This window comes from Thalassophryne amazonica, chromosome 9 (assembly GCF_902500255.1).
Source record: "Thalassophryne amazonica chromosome 9, fThaAma1.1, whole genome shotgun sequence".
NCBI classification, from domain to species: domain Eukaryota; kingdom Metazoa; phylum Chordata; class Actinopteri; order Batrachoidiformes; family Batrachoididae; genus Thalassophryne; species Thalassophryne amazonica.
Window position 1 is genome coordinate 11808039 of NC_047111.1, and position 19036 is coordinate 11827074.

Consider the following 19036-nt stretch of genomic DNA (forward strand, 5'->3'; position numbering starts at 1 on the left):
ACTGCCTGGTGTAAGGATGTGGTCCATAGTAAGTCCACATTCAAACCTGTCAGTAGGAGTGATATATGGTGGTGGTGTGGTGATAACAGAATCTTTGACAGACTGCCAAGAAATGTGTCAGGTTATTGTGCATTAATATCATTATTGTTACCAGTTAAAGCCATACCCATGGCACCTGAAGAAGTCATGACATATACAGCCTCTCTCATTCCTGAAGACTGGCAGAAAGGCATAACCAGACATAGAGTAAAAAGAGACTGGAAAGGAGTGGGAGATCCAACATATATTGATGCGATAGGAGTCCCCAGAGGAGTGCCTGACGAGTATAAACTGGCTGATCAAATAGCAGCTGGATTCGAATCCTCCATCTGTTGGTGGTGTTCAATTAATAAGAACGTGGACAGAATAAACTACATCCACTACAATGTACAGAAATTAGGAAATTGGACTGAGGAAGGATTTAAGGCTGTCCATTCACAGTTAGAAGCCACGTCCCTTATGGCCTTCCAGAACCGTATTGCTCTGGATATGTTGTTGGCAGAGAAAGGAGGTGTTTGTGCCATGTTCGGAGAACAATGCTGCACATTCATTCCCAACAACACAGCTGCAGATGGCAGCCTCACTCAAGCCATCGACGGTCTGAGGACGTTGAACAGGAAGATGAAAGAGCACAGTGGAGTAAACACCGAAGGCTGGGATTGGTGGCTGGAAGGGATGGGAAAATGGAGGTCTTTGATTTCTTCACTATTGGTGTCTATAGCAGTGTTTGCTGCGATTCTAACATTGTGTGGATGTTGTTGTATTCCATGTCTTCGAGGCCTTGTAAATAGAATGATAACCACAGCAATAGGTCCAGGACCAGGAGGGGGACCAGCTTCATATCCACTCCTGGGGCAAAACGACGACGACGAGGAAGAACGGCTCTCATGACCTGTACCCAGACCAATGGAAGTATGATGACCCAGACACTGATGATGATGACAATGATGACATAACCTCTGGGGTGTAAGCCTGTAGAACATACCATGATGAACCTCTTAGTGAAAATCACAAAAGAAGTGCTAAGCTAGGTGATGCCTACTATATGTTTAACAAGCGATAACAGGAGGGAAATGTTAAAGATTTTGTATATATATATATTTTTATCACTGTTAAACATTTGTTCCTTTGTCTTTGTTCTGATGAAATGTTATTGAGCTGTTTTGCACCTGTCTTAACGCAACCCTGAGAATGTACTTGTTATTATTACACTGATAGCACAACTTTGTTTTTGTAGCCAGTAACGACTGGGAGTGAAGCATGCTGGGGTCAGTTTGAACTGGGAGTGAAGAGCTGGAGGTTATTTTGACCTTATGCTGTACATATGCTTACTGTACAAAACAGGACACTCCAAGCTTTTGCAGAACAGATGATAAGTGCAAACAGAGGAGCCTGCAAGAACGGGATGTGCTGACCTTCAATGATAAGATTAAACAAAAGGAACCGTTTCTCCACACAGCTGCAACCATTGGCATACGTGCCATAAGATGTTTTGTATTACGGGAGGAAACTTGTCATGCGAAGTTCCCCCCACCTTTAGGACAAGTTTCACAATGTGGGTAGGGCTTCTCCTAATAAAAAGAGTGAGCATGCGCAGCAGTCCTCAGTGCTCTCAGTGGTACTACGTGTACGGACTGTCTGCACTCCTCGCGAGCTAAATTTGACTTTCTGTCTCACTGGTGTTTCTTGACTCTGGTTGTCTTGTTAAAGGTTTTAAGAATGTTTGGAGGAGAAAATACCCAACAGCCTTGTTTCTAGTCCAGATATTATAACATCATCTTTTCTAGTGAATTGTTCAAGTTCATCTACACGTTGTTCAAGTTTCTTGATGATCTTGTCCTTTTCTTTAACCAGTTTTTGGAGTTCTTTAATCTCCACCGTCAGCTTGTCTAAATTAGACATGTCTTTTAATATCTGGTTTATTGAGGTCTTTATCTCCTCTATATTTTCCTCAAGTTTCTCCGTTTTCTTGGGTGGTGCCATGTTAACTATAGTGGCTTAGTATGGCCACTGTTAATTGCAAAAAACAATTTTCACCCGTAACCTCCACCACCACAGGTCCGGTCACCGCACACCAACCCTCCCCGTTGCTAACCTCGTTCACAGGCGCCCCCAGCCTCGGTCGTAGCCGCTGCTAGCCACGGATGTAGCCGCCATCAGCCAGGAATGTAGCCGCAGGCGGCCTCAGATGTTACCGCCGCCTGCCTCGGTTGCCGCCGCTGTTAGCCTCGGATGTAGCCGACGCCTCGGGCCTGGATGTATCGCCGCCACCGATGCCTTGGGCCTGGATGAACCGCCGCCACCGATGCCTCGGGCCTGGATGAACCGCCTCCACCGATGCCTCCGCCGCCAGCCGCGGACGTAGCCGCTGCTAGCCGCGGACGTAGCCGCTGTTAGCCTCGGATGTAGCCGACGCCTCGGGCCTAGATGTATCGCTGCCACCGATGCCTCGGCCTGGATGAAACGCCTCCACCGATGCCTCCGCCGCCAGCCCCGGATGTAGCCGCCGCCAGCCGCGGACGTAGCCGCCGCCAGCCGCGGATGTAGCCGACGCCTCGGGCCTGGATGTATCGCCGCCACCGATGCCTCGGGTGGTGGCGATATATCACTACGGTGATGCTTCAACTCCTCAACTAAGACTGAGCTTGAAGCTAGACTGCCTGATGTCTTAGCTTCATATTTGGCAAATACCCAATCAGTAGACAGACTTGTGGATAGTTTAAACTCAGTGCTCAAATTTACACTTGACATGATTGTGCCACCTGTGTTAAAACCGCGCTCCCCAAAACACAGTCACCTTGGTTCAATGATTACCTGCATGACCTCAGGCATAAGGCAAGAGGTCTAGAACGGAAATGGCGTAGTTCAAAATTAGAAGTGATTAGGAGTGATGCTATGTTAGACTATAAGCATGCATTGCTGGCTACAAAGTGGACCTATTACTGATGGCCTGATGGACAAAGGAGTTTTTCAGTTGGTTGGTCCTGCACTTGGGAAGGAGCAGTCTGTGGCTGAAGAGGCTCCCTGCTGGTTACAAAGCGGACCTATTACTCTGATTTGATCAACAAACTCAAAATTGTTCGTCACGGTGGCAACACTTATTCATGGACAACCACCTGTAGTTTGCTGTCCTTTTACAGCACAAGATTTCCTGGATTACTTTGAGAAGAAAATAGAAGACATTAGGTTAAACATATCCCAGCATGCCTTAACCCAGCCACTACACCCTACTATTGAGGCGGGCGCCATTACTGAGGTATTACCTAGATTTACAGAATTTGATAGTATTTCACTAGGCGTGCTGATGAAACTCATAACATCTGCAAAAAGCACAACCTATTTATTTGATCCTATACCAACAAAACTGTTTAAGGACCTGTGGCCCACTCTTGGGACAACTGTGCTGGAATGTATTAATCTCTCATTAACTTCTGGATCTGTTCCTAAATGTTTCAAATCTGCAGTGATTAAACCATTACTTAAGAAACCTAATCTTCACCCAAGTGCATTGAAAAACTATCGGCCGATATCAAATCTATCATTTTGCTCTAAAACTATGGAAAAAAGTGGTTTCACAGCAGCTTGTGGACTATCTTGTCTCTGTGATTATTGTTTTTTGTGCTGATGGGATTTTTTTTTTTCCTCATTGCCGCTGTGTAATGCAGCGGCTATGAGGGTTTTTTTTTCTTCTCCTTTTCCCTCGTGTTTTGCTTCATATATATGTTTTATGTACCGGGCCGGCCTATGTGTTGTTTGTTATGGGTCGGTGTTGGTTTGCTCAGCCCTGCTGTTGACCAAGGCAGGGATGTACATCTGGAGCTGGTCCCCGGGCGCCTAATGGCGACCTCTGCTCCTACTGGCAAATAGGATGGGTTAAATGCAGTAGCCACATTTCATTGTGCAGGAACGTTCTTCTGTTCTGTGCATATGACAATAAAATTTCCTTGATCCTTGATCCTTGATCCTTGATCTTACTGAGAATAATCTTTTTGAGCCACTGCAGTCTGCTTTTAGAAAATATCATTCCACAGAGACAGTTCTCACTAAAGTGGTGAATGATCTTCTGCTTGCAATGGATTCAGACACCACTATGGTTCTGGTGCTGTTAGATCTCAGTACTGCATTTGATACCATGGATCATCACGTTCTACTCGACAGGCTGGAAAACTACTTTTGGATTACTGGGAGTGCCCATGTATGTTTGACGTCATACCTGACCAGTCATTCTCACTACCCCTCGGGCACATATTGCGGCATTTTGGGGTTACCTTTCACTGCTACGCTGATGATACTCAGTTATACATTCCGATAACTGCTGGTAATCTCATTTTAGATCCTTAAGGTGCGTTTACACATAACCAAGACGTGTTACGAATGTCATTTTTCTGTCATTTGTGACACATTCCTGACATTCTTAATGTGACTTAACGCATCTGAATAGGTTTCTTAATAGTGCGTGTTGGTGCGTGATATTCTTGATATTCGTGGAACATGTTTTTGCCTGTCAAAAAATCTTCCACGAATGTCACACACCACCCTTATTTCGTGTCATGTCGTGGAGGTCGCAACTGAGCGTATTGATATGTCTTGATGAGTATTGATCCTTAATAGTACGTGACAACGTTCGTAGTGGTTCCTGTGATAGTTCTTGGAGCCCAAACTGTCACGCGTTATTACGAAGTGACACGGAAACTGTCAAGTTTTGACACGACTTGTAATGCGGCGTCACATTTCACTGCGCGCCACGACAAATCAGTTTTCTGTCACGTGCGCACAATTAAACTCGGCTCCAAATGTCATTCCATAGTTCCTGCTGAAGCTCCTCAGGATGCTCCTGCAGGTGTTCCACCTGCTGTTGTAACCAATGAGCGGAAGAACGAGTCTGAGCAACCAGAGGAGCGAGAGGAGACTCGCGTGCAGCCAGACATCTCTGCACCTCCTCCAGTCCGGCGGAGGAAGAAGCGTGCGCACAATTAATCCCTGCTGCGTCGCATTCAGTTTGATTGCTGACACCAAGTCCTTGAACCTTTGTGCGCATGCGTGATTTTTTTCACGCCTGTTGGTTGCGTCATTTGCTTGTAAGCAGCCTTTGTGTGAGGATGGGTGTAGTCTCTCATCGTTTTTTCTTTGCAAGGAAATGGCGGAACGACTGGAGCAGCGCGACTGCATCAAATTTTGCCAGAAACTGGGTGACAGCCAGGTGGAAACCATTCGGATTATTCAGACGGCTTTCGGTGATGATCCTCTGGGCATCACACAGATTAAGGAGCGGTACAACCGGTTTAAAGACGGTCGCACAACGGTGGAGAGCATGCCGCACTCCGATCAGCATCAACACGCTGAAACGACCGGATCATTTCCAAAGTGAACGCTGTGATGATGTGGGACCGTTGTGTGATTATCCGAGAAATTGTGGAAGAGGTGGACATCAGCACTTTTTCGGCACATTCCACTGTGACAGAAGATTGTGCCATGAAAAGTTGCGGCAAAATTCATCAGCACAAAGCTGATGGTGCAGCAACAGCACCTCCGTGATGAAGCCTCACAGGACATGTTGTAACATGTCCAGCTCGTCCACAATTTCTTGGATAGTCACACGACTGAAAAGCCACCAAAAGCCGTCTGAATCTTTCGAATGGTGGACGAGGTGAGCATGTCAGGGCATGTCCTGTGATGCTTCATCACGGAGGCGCTGTTGCTGCGCCATTAGCTTCGTGCCGATGAATTTCGCAGCCACTCTTTTCATGGCAAAATCTTCTTTCACAGTGGAATGTGCCGAAAAAGTGCTGATGTCCACTTCTTCCGCAATTTCTCGGATAGTCACACGACGGTCCCACATCACCACAGCATTCACTTTGGAAATGATCTGGTCATTTCAGCATGTTGATGGCTGCCCGGAGCGTGGCTCACTCTCCACCGTTGTGCAGACGTCTTTAAACCAGTTGTACCGCTCCTTAATCTGTGTGATGCACAGAGGATCGTCACCGAAAGCCGTCTGAATAATCCAAATGGTTTCCACCTGGCTGTCGCCCAGTTTGTGGGAAAATTTGATGCAGTCGCGCCGCTCCAGTCGTTCCGCCATTTCCTTGCAAACAGAGCCGGCCTAAGGCATACGCCAACTACGTGGTCGCTTAGGGCCTCCACGCCACCAGGGGGCTCCGAGAGCTGAGCGTCCACAGACTTCAATAGCGACACAAAGCATGCAGCGAAACGAGATGAGTCATTGGATAAATGCTGGGCTTTGTCCCGCCCATCGGACGCTCAGCGTCTTTGGGGGTCTATGGGGCAGTGGGCGAGCCTCGGCTGGCCCGGACGCTCAGCTTCTGCATGATGATTGGATGATCTGTCTGAGGCTGAATCCCTTTTTGATTGACAGCGAAATGAGCGAATCAGCGATCTTTTGGTGTAAACATCCGTGGGAGCATTTTAATTCTGTTCTGAGTTGAACCGGAGACTTTCCTAATCCTCTTAGCGGCATCTTCTTTGTTAAAAACGACTAGCGACAAATCGAGCTTCTATTTCTGGTGTGGTTTTTTTTTTGTAGCTGCTTGTGTTTGGAGACTGACTTCTATCACTCTTTCTGACTTCTATCTCAGTTTCTGTCCCTACCGAGCAGCGGGTGCTGCTGAGCTCCTCCACCGTCACAAAGCGCTCACAGGCGGACACACTTCACACTAGCCTCGCGCCAGTCCCAGCTAGCGAGCTAGCTAGGTAGCAAGCTGCACATAATGGCAGACAATTTGAATGTTGTTGTGGACCGGATTTTGTCGAAGCCATTTGATAGTCTTCCTTACAAAGAAAAACTTTGAGTTAAACAGCAGGGCAGATCAACTCCTCAGATTAATTTGGTGCAAATGTGGTGGAAAGTAGCTCAGCTCTCAATGGTTTGCAGGCCAAAGTTAAAGGAATAGCCCCCAGTGCAATTTTTGTGCATTGCTATGCACACAGACTGAATCTGGTTCTGTCTCAGGGGGCTAAATGCTTATCTGAGTGCAGAATATTTTTTGCATCACTCTCTGGGTTTGCCACATTTTTCTCAAAATCCACAAAGAGGATGTCTTGAGTCTGCAGGCTGCTCAAGGTTGCCCAGAAATGCTCCTACACGATGGAATTTCACATCACGGATAGTACTGTGGCAAACAATTATGATGCCCTCCTGCAAACCTTTGAGATGATCATTGCAGATAAGTCCATGGATGATGACACAGACTGACAGACATGACATGACTGTGCCAAAGGCCTTCTGATAAAACTGGAGGATTTTGAGTTTGTGTTCATGTTGTACACATATGAACACATCTTCTCTGAGACTAATGTGGTGTTTGACATTGTCCAGCAGAGAGCTATGGATGCTCTGTACTGTACTGTTGTGGATTTCTATGTTCATTTTGGAGATTATTTAAGTATTGTATTTATTATTTAAGTATTTAATTTTGATTACAACTTTATTTTTCTGTAAGATGTCATTTGATTCTATTTTGTATTTGGATATTGAATATTTTGCACATCTGAAAGAAATTAAACTATTTAACGTGTTTACTATAAATGCAGTCTCCTGTCTGCTGATGTTACTTTCAAATAGTTAAATTAATGAGCCATACTTATACATCACTCTGTATGTAGAAGTTAATTAAAACATATTTATGAGTTTGCTACCCCTTTAAGGTTAAAAACAAGAATGACACCTGTATGATGTCAGATAATTACAAATAATGCTAATGATTGTGGGTACGTTACACACATAACAGTGTAGCCTATGGAATAATGAGGCATCTGGTGCTGAGGTGATGGTAGGGGGGCCTCCAAATGAAATTCTGCTTAAGGCCCCATAAAGGCTTGGGCCGGCCCTTCATTACGCGGCACAAAACCACCTCCATGTTGGTCTCTCAGGACGGCTTTCAGGTGGATTTCAGACAGCTGTCGGTTGCTTTTCAGTCGTGTGATTATCTGAGAAATTGAGCATGAGCTGGACATGCCCCAACATGTCCTGTGAGGCTTCATCACGGCATTGCTTTGCGCCATGCGGCTCCACCGCGATGCGCGGAATTCTGCTCCTCTTTCCATGACAAAACTCCTGTAACAGTGGAATGTGCTGTTCATTTCTAAACTGGACACTGTCTTGATCCGGTATGTCGTCTGACTGGCACAGGAATTGTGAAAAGACGTGGACATCAGCACTTTTTCGGCACATTGAGACAGACCTGCGGAGGAGTTACGCGCGTCGCGGTGGAGCCGTTTGACGCAAAGCAATGCCGTGATGAAGCCTCACAGGACATGTTGGGGCATGTCCAGCTCATGGTCAATTTCTCGGATAATCACACGACTGAAAAGCAACCGACAGCCGTCTGAAATCCACCTGAAAACCGTCCTGAGAGACCAACACGGAGGTGGTTTTGTGCCGCGTAATGAACGGCTCCGTGGCGCGTCCCTCCGCTTTTCTTTCCATGAAAAAAACTCCTGTAACAGTGGAATGTGCCGAAAAAGTGCTGATGTCCACATCTTCAGCCTTTTTGTGAAAGTCAGACGACGTCCCGGATCAACAAAGCCTTCACATTGGAAATGATCTGGTTGTTTCAGCGGGGTGTGAGCTTGTCGATCAGCGCTCGGAGCGCGGCGCACTCTCAGCAGTTGTGGGTGGTCTTTAAACCGTCTGGATCACTCAATCTGTGTAATCCCCATAAAATCGTCCCTGAAAGTGATATTAATTTTACGAACGGTGTCCACCTGGAGGTCTCTCACAGTTTCTGGAAAAAAATTGATGCAGCAAAGCTCCAAATCGTTCAGACATTTATTCGCAATAAAAAAACGACGGGAGGGGTGGACCAGTGCTCACACAAAGCCTGCTCACAGGCCAATGATGCAACCGACAGGCGTGAAAAAACTCACGCATGCGCAGGAATGTTCAAGCTTGGCTGATGCAATCACACGTGATTCAAATCCATATGGTTTTTGAAAAAAATAAAAAGGTCCGATACTTTTCTAACAGATGGCAGACAGCGTTGTGTGGTGTTGGGTGGTGTTGTGTGGGTAGGCGGTTTGCTGTGTGGATGGAGTGGCCGTGCTGGCGGTGGGGTTATGGTGTGGGCAGGCAGATGTTATGACAATGAACACAGGTGCATTTTATTGATGGGATTTTGAATGCACAGAGATACCCTGACGAGGCCCATCACCTTATGTTGCAGCATGATAATGCATAGCCCCGTGTTGCAAGGATCTGTACATTATTCCTTGAAGCTGAAACCATCCCAGTTCTGGCCTGGCCAGCACACTCACCAGACATGTATTGAGCATGTTTGGGATGCTCTGGAGCGGTGAATACAACAGCATTTTCCAGTTCCAGCTAATATCCACCAGCTTCACACAGCCATTGAAGAGGAGTAGACCAACATTCCACAGGCCACAATCAACAACCTGATCAACTCCATGTGAAGGACATGTGTTGCACTGCGTGAGACAAATGGTGGCCACACCAGATACTGACTGAACATTTCAGAGTGGCCTTTTGGCCTAAGGCACACCTGTGCAATAATCATGCTGTCTAATCAGCATTCATCCCACCTGTGAGGTTGGATGGATTATCTTGGTAAAGGAGAAGTGCTCACTAGCACAGATTTAGATAGATTTATGAACAATATTTGACGGAAATAGGTTTTATATATAGAAAATCTTTTAGATCTTTGAGTTCAGCTCGTGAAAAATAAGAGCAAAAATAAAAAACTGTTACGTTTATATTTTTGTTCAGTATGAGGTGACAGTTTACCGCCGGCCGGTAGGGTGCAGCAACACCGTAACGAAGCGGCTTAATTTGCCTGAAATGCAGAAGAAGAAACGGTAGAAATCCGGAGTTTCGAATCACGATGTTGTTGACAAAACCAACTTTGAATTAAGTTTGTGACGTTACTTCTTCATTTGAGTTTTCATTTGGTTGTAAATGATAAATCGTTTAAGATAACATTTTAAAAAACCAACGGCTCACGCTATCCTGATATGGTAATCGGAGGCTAACCTCGTTAGCCGCCGATGCTAACAAGGAACTGGAACCTCTTAAACTCTTTGAACTGAGTTAAACTGTATAAATGAGCCCCAACGAGACGTGGTGTCGATCTACAGAACTGTGAGGTGAGTTCATAACGTTGACTTTATAACGTTAATAGCTACTTGACGTTAGTTTATAACCTTAACACCGTAACGTTAGTTTATAACTTTAATATGTGACGTCTGTTTATAACATTAATAGGTGACATCAGTTTATAATGTTCATTCTAGTGATGGGTCGATAAGGCGTCATGAAGCGTTTCGACACATTGCCAAACTGTATTGATACTGTTTCGATACTGTGTCACTGAATACTGACACCTGCTGGACCTTAAAAAATCCCTACAGGCACCCGCTTTGACAGTCTCAACTGACACTGATTTCATGGCCTAGTAATATAATCTAAGTCATTGTATTTCATTTTGTATCATTTCATATCTTCAGTTAAATTTAAAATCTTAAATAATAATAAATAATGTGAACATGTATCATAACATGTATCATTAACCGAAGGCTTTTCAGGGAACTTTTAGGACAACCTGATAATAATGAATTACAATAGTCCAGCCTAGAGGAAATAAATGCATGAATTAGTTTTTCAGCATCACTCTGAGACAAGACCTTTCTAATTTTAGAGATATTGCGCAAATGCAAAAAAGCAGTCCTACATATTTGTTTAATATGCGCATTGAATGACATATCCTGATCAAAAATGACTCCAAGATTTCTCACAGTATTACTAGAGGTCAGGGTAATGCCATCCAGAGTAAGGATCTGGTTAGACACCATGTTTCTAAGATTTTTGGGGCCAAGTACAATAACTTCAGTTTTATCTGAGTTTTAAAGCAGGAAATTAGAGGTCATCCATGTCTTTATGTCTGTAAGACAATCCTGCAGTTTAGCTAATTGGTGTGTGTCCTCTGGCTTCATGGATAGATAAAGCTGAGTATCATCTGCGTAACAATGAAAATTTAAGCAATGCTGTCTAATAATACTGCCTAAGGGAAGCATGTATAAAGTGAATAAAATTGGTCCTAGCACAGAACCTTGTGGAACTCCATAATTAACCTTAGTCTGTGAAGAAGATTCCCCATTTACATGAACAAATTGTAATCTATTAGATAAATATGATTCAAACCACCGCAGCGCAGTGCCTTTAATACCTATGGCATGCTCTAATCTCTGTAATAAAATTTTATGGTCAACAGTATCAAAAGCAGCACTGAGGTCTAACAGAACAAGCACAGAGATGAGTCCATTGTCTGAGGCCATAAGAAGATCATTTGTAACCTTCACTAATGCTGTTTCTGTACTATGATGAATTCTAAAACCTGACTGAAACTCTTCAAATAGACCATTCCTCTGCAGATGATCAGTTAGCTGTTTTACAACTACCCTTTCAAGAATTTTTGAGAGAAAAGGAAGGTTGGAGATTGGCCTATAATTAGCTAAGATAGCTGGGTCAAGTGATGGCTTTTTAAGTAATGGTTTAATTACTGCCACCTTAAAAGCCTGTGGTACATAGCCAACTAACAAAGATAGATTGATCATATTTAAGATCGAAGCATTAATTAATGGTAGGGCTTCCTTGAGCAGCCTGGTAGGAATGGGGTCTAATAGACATGTTGATGGTTTGGAGGAAGTAACTAATGAAAATAACTCAAGACAGAACAATCGGAGAGAAAGAGTCTAACCAAATACCGGCATCACTGAAAGCAGTCAAAGATAACGATACGTCTTTGGGATGGTTATGAATAATTTTTTCTCTAATAGTTAAAATTTTATTAGCGAAGAAAGTCATGAAGTCATTACTAGTTAAAGTTAAAGGAATACTCGGCTCAATAGAGCTCTGACTCTTTCAGCCTGGCTACAGTGCTGAAAAGAAACCTGGGGTTGTTCTTATTTTCTTCAATTAGTGATGAGTAGTAAGATGTCCTAGCTTTACGGAGGACTTTTTTATAGAGCAACAGACTCTTTTTCCAGGCTAAGTGAAGATCTTCTAAATTAGTGAGATGCCATTTCCTCTCCAACTTACGGGTTATCTGCTTTAAGCTGCGAGTTTGTGAGTTATACCATGGAGTCAGGCACTTCTGATTTAAAGCTCTCTTTTTCAGAGGAGCTACAGCGTCCAAAGTTGTCTTCAATGAGGATGTAAAACTATTGATGAGATACTCTATCTCACTTACAGAGTTTAGGTAGCTACTCTGCACTGTGTTGGTATATGGCATTAGAGAACATAAAGAAGGAATCATATCCTTAAACCTAGTTACAGCGCTTTCTGAAAGACTTCTAGTGTAATGAAACTTATTCCCCACTGCTGGGTAGTCCATCAGAGTAAATGTAAATGTTATTAAGAAATGATCAGACAGAAGGGAGTTTTCAGGAAATACTGTTAAGTCTTCAATTTCCATACCATAAGTCAGAACAAGATGTAAGATATGATTAAAGTGGTGGGTGGAGTCATTTACATTTTGAGCAAAGCCAATTGAGTCTAATAATAGATTAAATGCAGTGTTGAGGCTGTCATTCTCAGCATCTGTGTGGATGTTAAAATCGCCCACTATAGTTATCTTATCTGAGCTAAACACTAAGTCAGACAAAAGGTATGAAAATTCACAGAGAAACTCACAGTAACGACCAGGTGGACGATAGATAATAACAAATAAAACTGTTTTTTGGGACTTCCAATTTGGATGGACAAGACTAAGAGTCAAGCTTTCAAATGAATTAAAGCTCTGTCTAGGTTTTGGATTAATTAATAAGCTGGAATGGAAGATTGCTGCTAATCCTCCACCTCGGCCCGTGCTACGAGCGTTCTGGCAGTTAGTGTGACTCGGGGGTGTTGACTCATTTAAACTAACATATTCATCCTGCTGTAACCAGGTTTCTGTAAGGCAGAATAAATCAATATGTTGATCAATTATTATATCATTTACTAACAGGGACTTAGAGAGAGACCTAATGTTTAATAGACCACATTTTACTGTTTTAGTCTGTGGTGCAGTTGAAGGTGCTATATTATTTTTTCTTTTTGAATTTTTATGCTTAAATAGATTTTTACTGGTTATTGGTGGTCTGGGAGCAGGCACTGTCTCTACGGGGATGGGGTAATGAGGGGATGGCAGGGGGAGAGAAGCTGCAGAGAGGTGTGTAAGACTACAACTCTGCTTCCTGGTCCCAACCCTGGATAGTCACGGTTTGGAGGGTTTAATAAAATTGGCCAGATTTCTAGAAATGAGAGCTGCTCCATCCAAAGTGGGATGGATGCCGTCTCTCCTAACAAGACCAGGTTTTCCCCAGAAGCTTTGCCAATTATCTATGAAGCCCACCTCATTTTTTGGACACCACTCAGACAGCCAGCAATTCAAGGAGAACATGCGGCTAAACATGTCACTCCCGGTCCGATTGGGGAGGGGCCCAGAGAAAACTACAGAGTCCGACATTGTTTTTGCAAAGTTACACACCGATTCAATGTTAATTTTAGTGACCTCCGATTGGCGTAACCGGGTGTCATTACTGCAGACGTGAATTACAATCTTACCAAATTTACGCTTAGCCTTAGCCAGCAGTTTCAAATTTCCTTCAGTGTCGCCTGCTCTGGCCCCCGGAAGACAATTGACTATGGTTGCTGGTGTCGCTAACTTCACATTTCTCAAAACAGAGTCGCCAATAACCAGAGTTTGATCCTCGGCGGGTGTGTCGCCGAGTGGGGAAAAACGGTTAGAAATGTGAACGGGTTGGCGGTGTACACGGGGCTTCTGTTTAGGGCTACGCTTCCTCCTCACAGTCACCCAGTCGGCCTGCTTTCCCGGCTGCTCGGGATCTGCTGGAAGGGAACTAACGGCGGCTAAGCTACCTTGGTCCGCACCGACTACAGGGGCCTGGCTAGCTGTAGTATTTTCCATGGTGCGGAGCCGAGTCTCCAATTCACCCAGCCTGGCCTCCAAAGCTACGAATAAGCTACACTTATTACAAGTACCATTACTGCTAAAGGAGGCCGAGGAATAACTAAACATTTCACACCCAGAGCAGAAAAGTGCAGGAGAGACAGGAGAAGCCGCCATGCTAAATCGGCTAAGAGCTAGTAGCTGCGCTAAGGTAGCGGATTCCTAAAAACACACGAAGTGAATAATGTGTAAATAATTTAGAGGTGATTCAGCAGAGGGAGTGCTTTAGTTAAGGCACGTGAAGATTACACTGTGAAACAAATCGTTATCTAGTTATCTAGATCAATCTAACTGCGCAGATTAAACAGCTAACAGATACAGCAAAACACCGCTGTGCTCCGGAACAGGAAGTGATACAATACCGCAGTGAGAGCCAACCACCAGTAGAGGCCAAATAAATTGTTTGTTCACAAACAGATCAGGAAGAAAATGTCTTTAAAAAAAAAAAATCACTGTTTGTTCCACAAATGTTTGCATTCCAGAAAAAATATATATGCACAATCAGAAAACTGTATTATTTTGTGGTTAATTAATGATAATAATAAATATAGAGTTGTTATTATCATAACTGTATTATTTGCCTTTGTTTTCTTTCCAGTATCCATGTTAAGATGCAAAATAACTGCAGTTGTATTTTTTTCTTAATAGAAAACATCGTTCTGATGAGGTTAATTGTCCGTTGCAGTCTGACTAGGTTTTTTTTCTTTGGTTTTGACAGCCATTATGACATGTTAAAACTGGGCAGGGTGTTGGCCAAGCAATTGTGTGCTTCCTGTGTGAAAGGTTCCCGGATCAAGTCCATGCCAGCCCATTCTCCATGTAATATGGAGTTGTGTCAGGAAGGACATCAGGCGTAAAACAAATCAACATGCAGATCAACCTTGGATCTGCTGTGGAGACCACAGGGGAGAAGCTGAAGGGGCATATTTATTAACGTGCTAAAGCTGTGATCTCACTGGCCTCGTGATGTTAACATGAGTGTTTTCTGTAAAATGAAGAAATTCCTTCTGTTACCCAGCATGCTTCAGGGCCTGCTAGGTACCGTGGACCGGGAGAGGCCCCTCATCCGGCTTCCTTTCACTCACTTTGCCGTGGGGACGGTCCTGCTCCCATTCACCGGCCTGATCGTCTGCCTTTGCATCTCATTGCTGTACCACTTTGAAGATTCCACCTACACACACTGTCAGGTAGGTGGCGCTAACAGTTCAGTCAGTTCAATTTGTTGTATTTCTCTTGCCCCAAATCACAACATAAGTCACTCAGAGGTGCTTTATAAGGGTAAGGTATAGGACAATTCCACGGAAAATGTTACCTCAGAGGAGATTTTTCTTTTTAAGAATTAACATTTATTGCCTACCTAGAACTACTGTGTATAGGTCTAGGGATCATGACCCATTCAAGTTTTACTTCAATCAATCAATCAGTCAATTAATTTTTTTATATAGCGCCAAATCACAACAAACAGTTGCCCCAAGGCGCTTTATATTGTAAGGCAAGGCCATACAATAATTGTGTAAAACCCCAACGGTCAAAACGACCCCCTGTGAGCAAGCACTTGGCTACAGTGGGAAGGAAAAACTCCCTTTTAACAGGAAGAAACCTGGTAATGTTTTCCAAGGACACAACTGTATTGTTTTCATGCTACGAGCTTATAAATTTAAGGTGTCTACCATCTTTCTCAAAATCAAAACATTTTCTGTGAGTAATAAACTGGTGAAGGTGACTATTCATTATTTTAAAGAATAAGTCAAATAAGACATATTGATGAAAAACTACCTTCATATTAAATAACTTTCTTAGGGAAGAGCTTTAAAAAATGCTTTGGGAATGTTATGTCAGTTACATCAGAACTGTATTTTTTTAGATTACTTTGTTTGAATTTATTTGGTACTTTTATATGTTCTCTTAGTACACCTATAGATCTATTACTTGACCATTAAAAAAAGAGAAATTCAGAACACAGGGAAATTAATGCTGCGTTTACACGTAATGACAAGTCACGAATGCCATGAAGTATACATTCTTGGCCGCTGATCACGAATGTGATGATTCGGGGCAGAGGCGTCGGGAGTCCTCAGGAACTGTTGCAACCTGTTACCACGTGTTATGATGTTTTGCTGGTGAATTATCAGGAACCATTACGCACGGTCAAGAATAATGGTAGCAGTGCATAGTTACATTCTGTCACGTGAATCAGGTGAAATGTCTGGCTGCACGCGGCTCTCCTCTGGCTCAGACTCGTTTTCTCAAACATCAGGCACAACAACGTGTGGAACACCTGCAGGAACGCACTGAGTAGCAAACTGCAGCAATAAAACTGAATGTGGTGCAGCAGGGTTTAATTGTGCACGTGAGAGAAGTGATTCGTAGTAGCGCTCAGTGAAATGTGACACTGTTAAAATTCGTGTCACAATTTGACAGTTTTCATGACAATTCTTAATGACGCGTGACAGTTTGAGCTCCAAGAACCATCACAGGAACCATTACGAATGTTGTCACGCCGTGTTAAGGATCACCACTAATCAAGACAGATCAACACGCCCAGTTGCGAACTCCACGGCATGAGGGTGGTGCATGACATTCTTGGACGATTTTTTTGACAGCCAAAAACAGGCTCCACCAATATCATGAATATCACGCACCTACACGCACTGTTAAGAAACCTATTCAGATGCGTTAAGTCACATTAAGAATGTCTGGAATGTGCCATGAATGACAGAAAAGTGACATTGGTAACGCGTCCTGCCTGTGTGTAAACGCAGCATAAATAAATTTGTAACTGATGCAACATCCCAGCGTAACTGATGCAACACTGATTAGGAAACTGCATGCAGCAGTAGTTGACGAGGTCTTGTTCACGAATGAGGGGACAATGGAGCGTGAGATTGGCCGGAGAATCGGTGCAGCAGGGGCGGTGTTACATTCGCTCTACCGTACTGTTGTGATGAAAAGGGAGCTGAGCCAAAAGGAAAAGCTCTTGATCTACTGGTCAATCTTGATTCCTATTCTCACCTATGGTCATGAGGGTTGGGTCATGACCGAAAGAACTAGATTGCGGGTCCATGCGGCTGAAATGGGCTTCCTTAGGAGGGTGTCTCCCTTAGAGATAGGGTGAGAAGTTCTGTCATCTGTGGGGAGACCCTGGGGAAGACCCAGGACTAGGTGGAGAGATTATATCTCCACAGTGGCCTGAAAACACCTCGGGATCCCCCAGTCAGAGGTGGTCAGTGTGGCCTGGGAAAGGGAAGTCTGGGGTCCCCTGCTGGCGCTGCTGTCCCCATGACCCGATCCTGGATAAGCGGTTGAAGATGAATAAGTGAATGAGTTAGTGAAAAGGCTTGGTATTTTACTTTCAGAGAAATATGACTTCTAAAACAACATGTGAAGTTTCATGGTCATTTTGTGTTGCGTCAGTAACCACCATTCAGTTGCATATATTGTGATTCTCAATTTACATTTACACAAATTCTCTGAAGTCCTAGTTGTGGTATCACCTGTACTCTATAATCATACAGAAATATTAAAATCCATCAAAGAAATTCTGAAGGCTGGAGTAAATCAGGGGAGGTGATGATCTAGTGGTAAAGTGTTGGGCTTGAGACCATAGGATACTCAGTTCAAATCCCAGCTTGACCGGAAAATCACTAAGGGCCCTTGAACAAGGTCCTTAATCCCCGAGTTGCTCCCGGTGTATAGTGAGCACCTTGTATGGCAGCAGCCTGACATCAGGGTGAATGTGAGGCATTATTGTAAAGCAGATGGAGAAGTGCTATATAAATGCAGTCCATCCATCCATTTTCTTCCGCTTCATCCAAGGTCGGGTCGCGGGGGCAGCAGCTCAAGCAAAGCCGCCCAGACCTCCCCTGCCACACACACCTCCCCCAGTTCCTCCGGGGGAACCTGGAGGTGTTCCCAAGCCAGCAGCAAGACGTAGTCCCGCCAGCATGTCCTGGGTCTCCTCCCGATGGGACGTGCCCGGAACACCTCTCCAGTGAGGCGTCCAGGGGGCATCCGAAAAAGATGCCCGAACCACCTCAGCTTGCTCCTTTCGAAGTGGAGAAGCAGCGGCACGACTCCGAGCTCCTTCCGAGTGACCGAGCTCCTCACCCTATCTCTAAGGGAGCGCCCAGCCACCCTGCGGAGGAAACTCATCTAGATCGATCGGTAAATCGAGAGCTTTGCCCCCCTGCTCAGCTCTCTCTTCACCACGACAGTCCGATACAGCGACTGCATCACTGCAGATGCTGCACCGATCCATCTGTCGATCTCACGCTCCATCCGTCCCTCTCTCATGAACAAGACCCCGAGATACTTAAACTCCTCCACTTGAGGCAAGGACACTCCACCGACCTGAAGAGGGCAAAGCACCTTTTTCCGGTCGAGAACCATGGCCTCGAATTTGGAGGTGCTGATTTTCATCCCGGACACTTCACACTCAGCTGCAAACTGCTCCAGTGCACGCTGAAGGTCCTGATTTGACAAAGCCAACAGAACCACATCGTCCACAAACAGCAGAGACGAGATTCTGTGGTTCCCAAACCGGACCCCCTCTACCCCCTTGCTGCGCCTAGAAATTCTGTCCGTACAGGTAATGAACAGAACTGGTGACAAAGGGCAGCCCTGTCAGAGGCTGACGTGCACTGGAAACAAGTTTGACTTACTAGCGGCAATGCGAACCAAGCTCCTGCTGCGGTCGTACAGGGACCGGATAGCGCTTAACAAAGGACCCCGTACTCCCGGAGCACCCCTCAGGGGGTGCCTTGAGGGACACTGTCAAACGCTTTCTCCAGATCCACAAAACACATGTGGACTGGTTGGGCGAACTCCCATGAACCCTTGAGCACCCGATGGACAGTGTAGAGCTGGTCCAGTGTACTGCGACCAGGACGAAAACCACACTGCTCCTCCTGAATCCGAGGTTCGACTATCGGTCGAATTCTCCTCTCCAGTACTCTGGAATAGACTTTACCGGGGAGGCTGAGGAGTGTGATCTGCCTGTAGTTGGAACGCACCCT

General features: G+C 44.7%; 1 protein-coding gene across 1 annotated transcript in view; it reads left to right on the forward strand.

The window, feature by feature from the left end:
- Positions 1-9860: 9860 nt before the first annotated feature.
- pgap2 (post-GPI attachment to proteins 2) overlaps positions 9861-19036 on the forward strand; it is a 63246-nt gene continuing 54070 nt past the window's right edge. The window contains exons 1-2 of the mRNA XM_034177584.1: positions 9861-10158; positions 15040-15208. Coding sequence (XP_034033475.1) covers positions 15041-15208 — 168 coding nt within the window. The 5' untranslated portion in view covers positions 9861-10158; position 15040. The remainder of the gene's footprint in view (positions 10159-15039; positions 15209-19036) is intronic.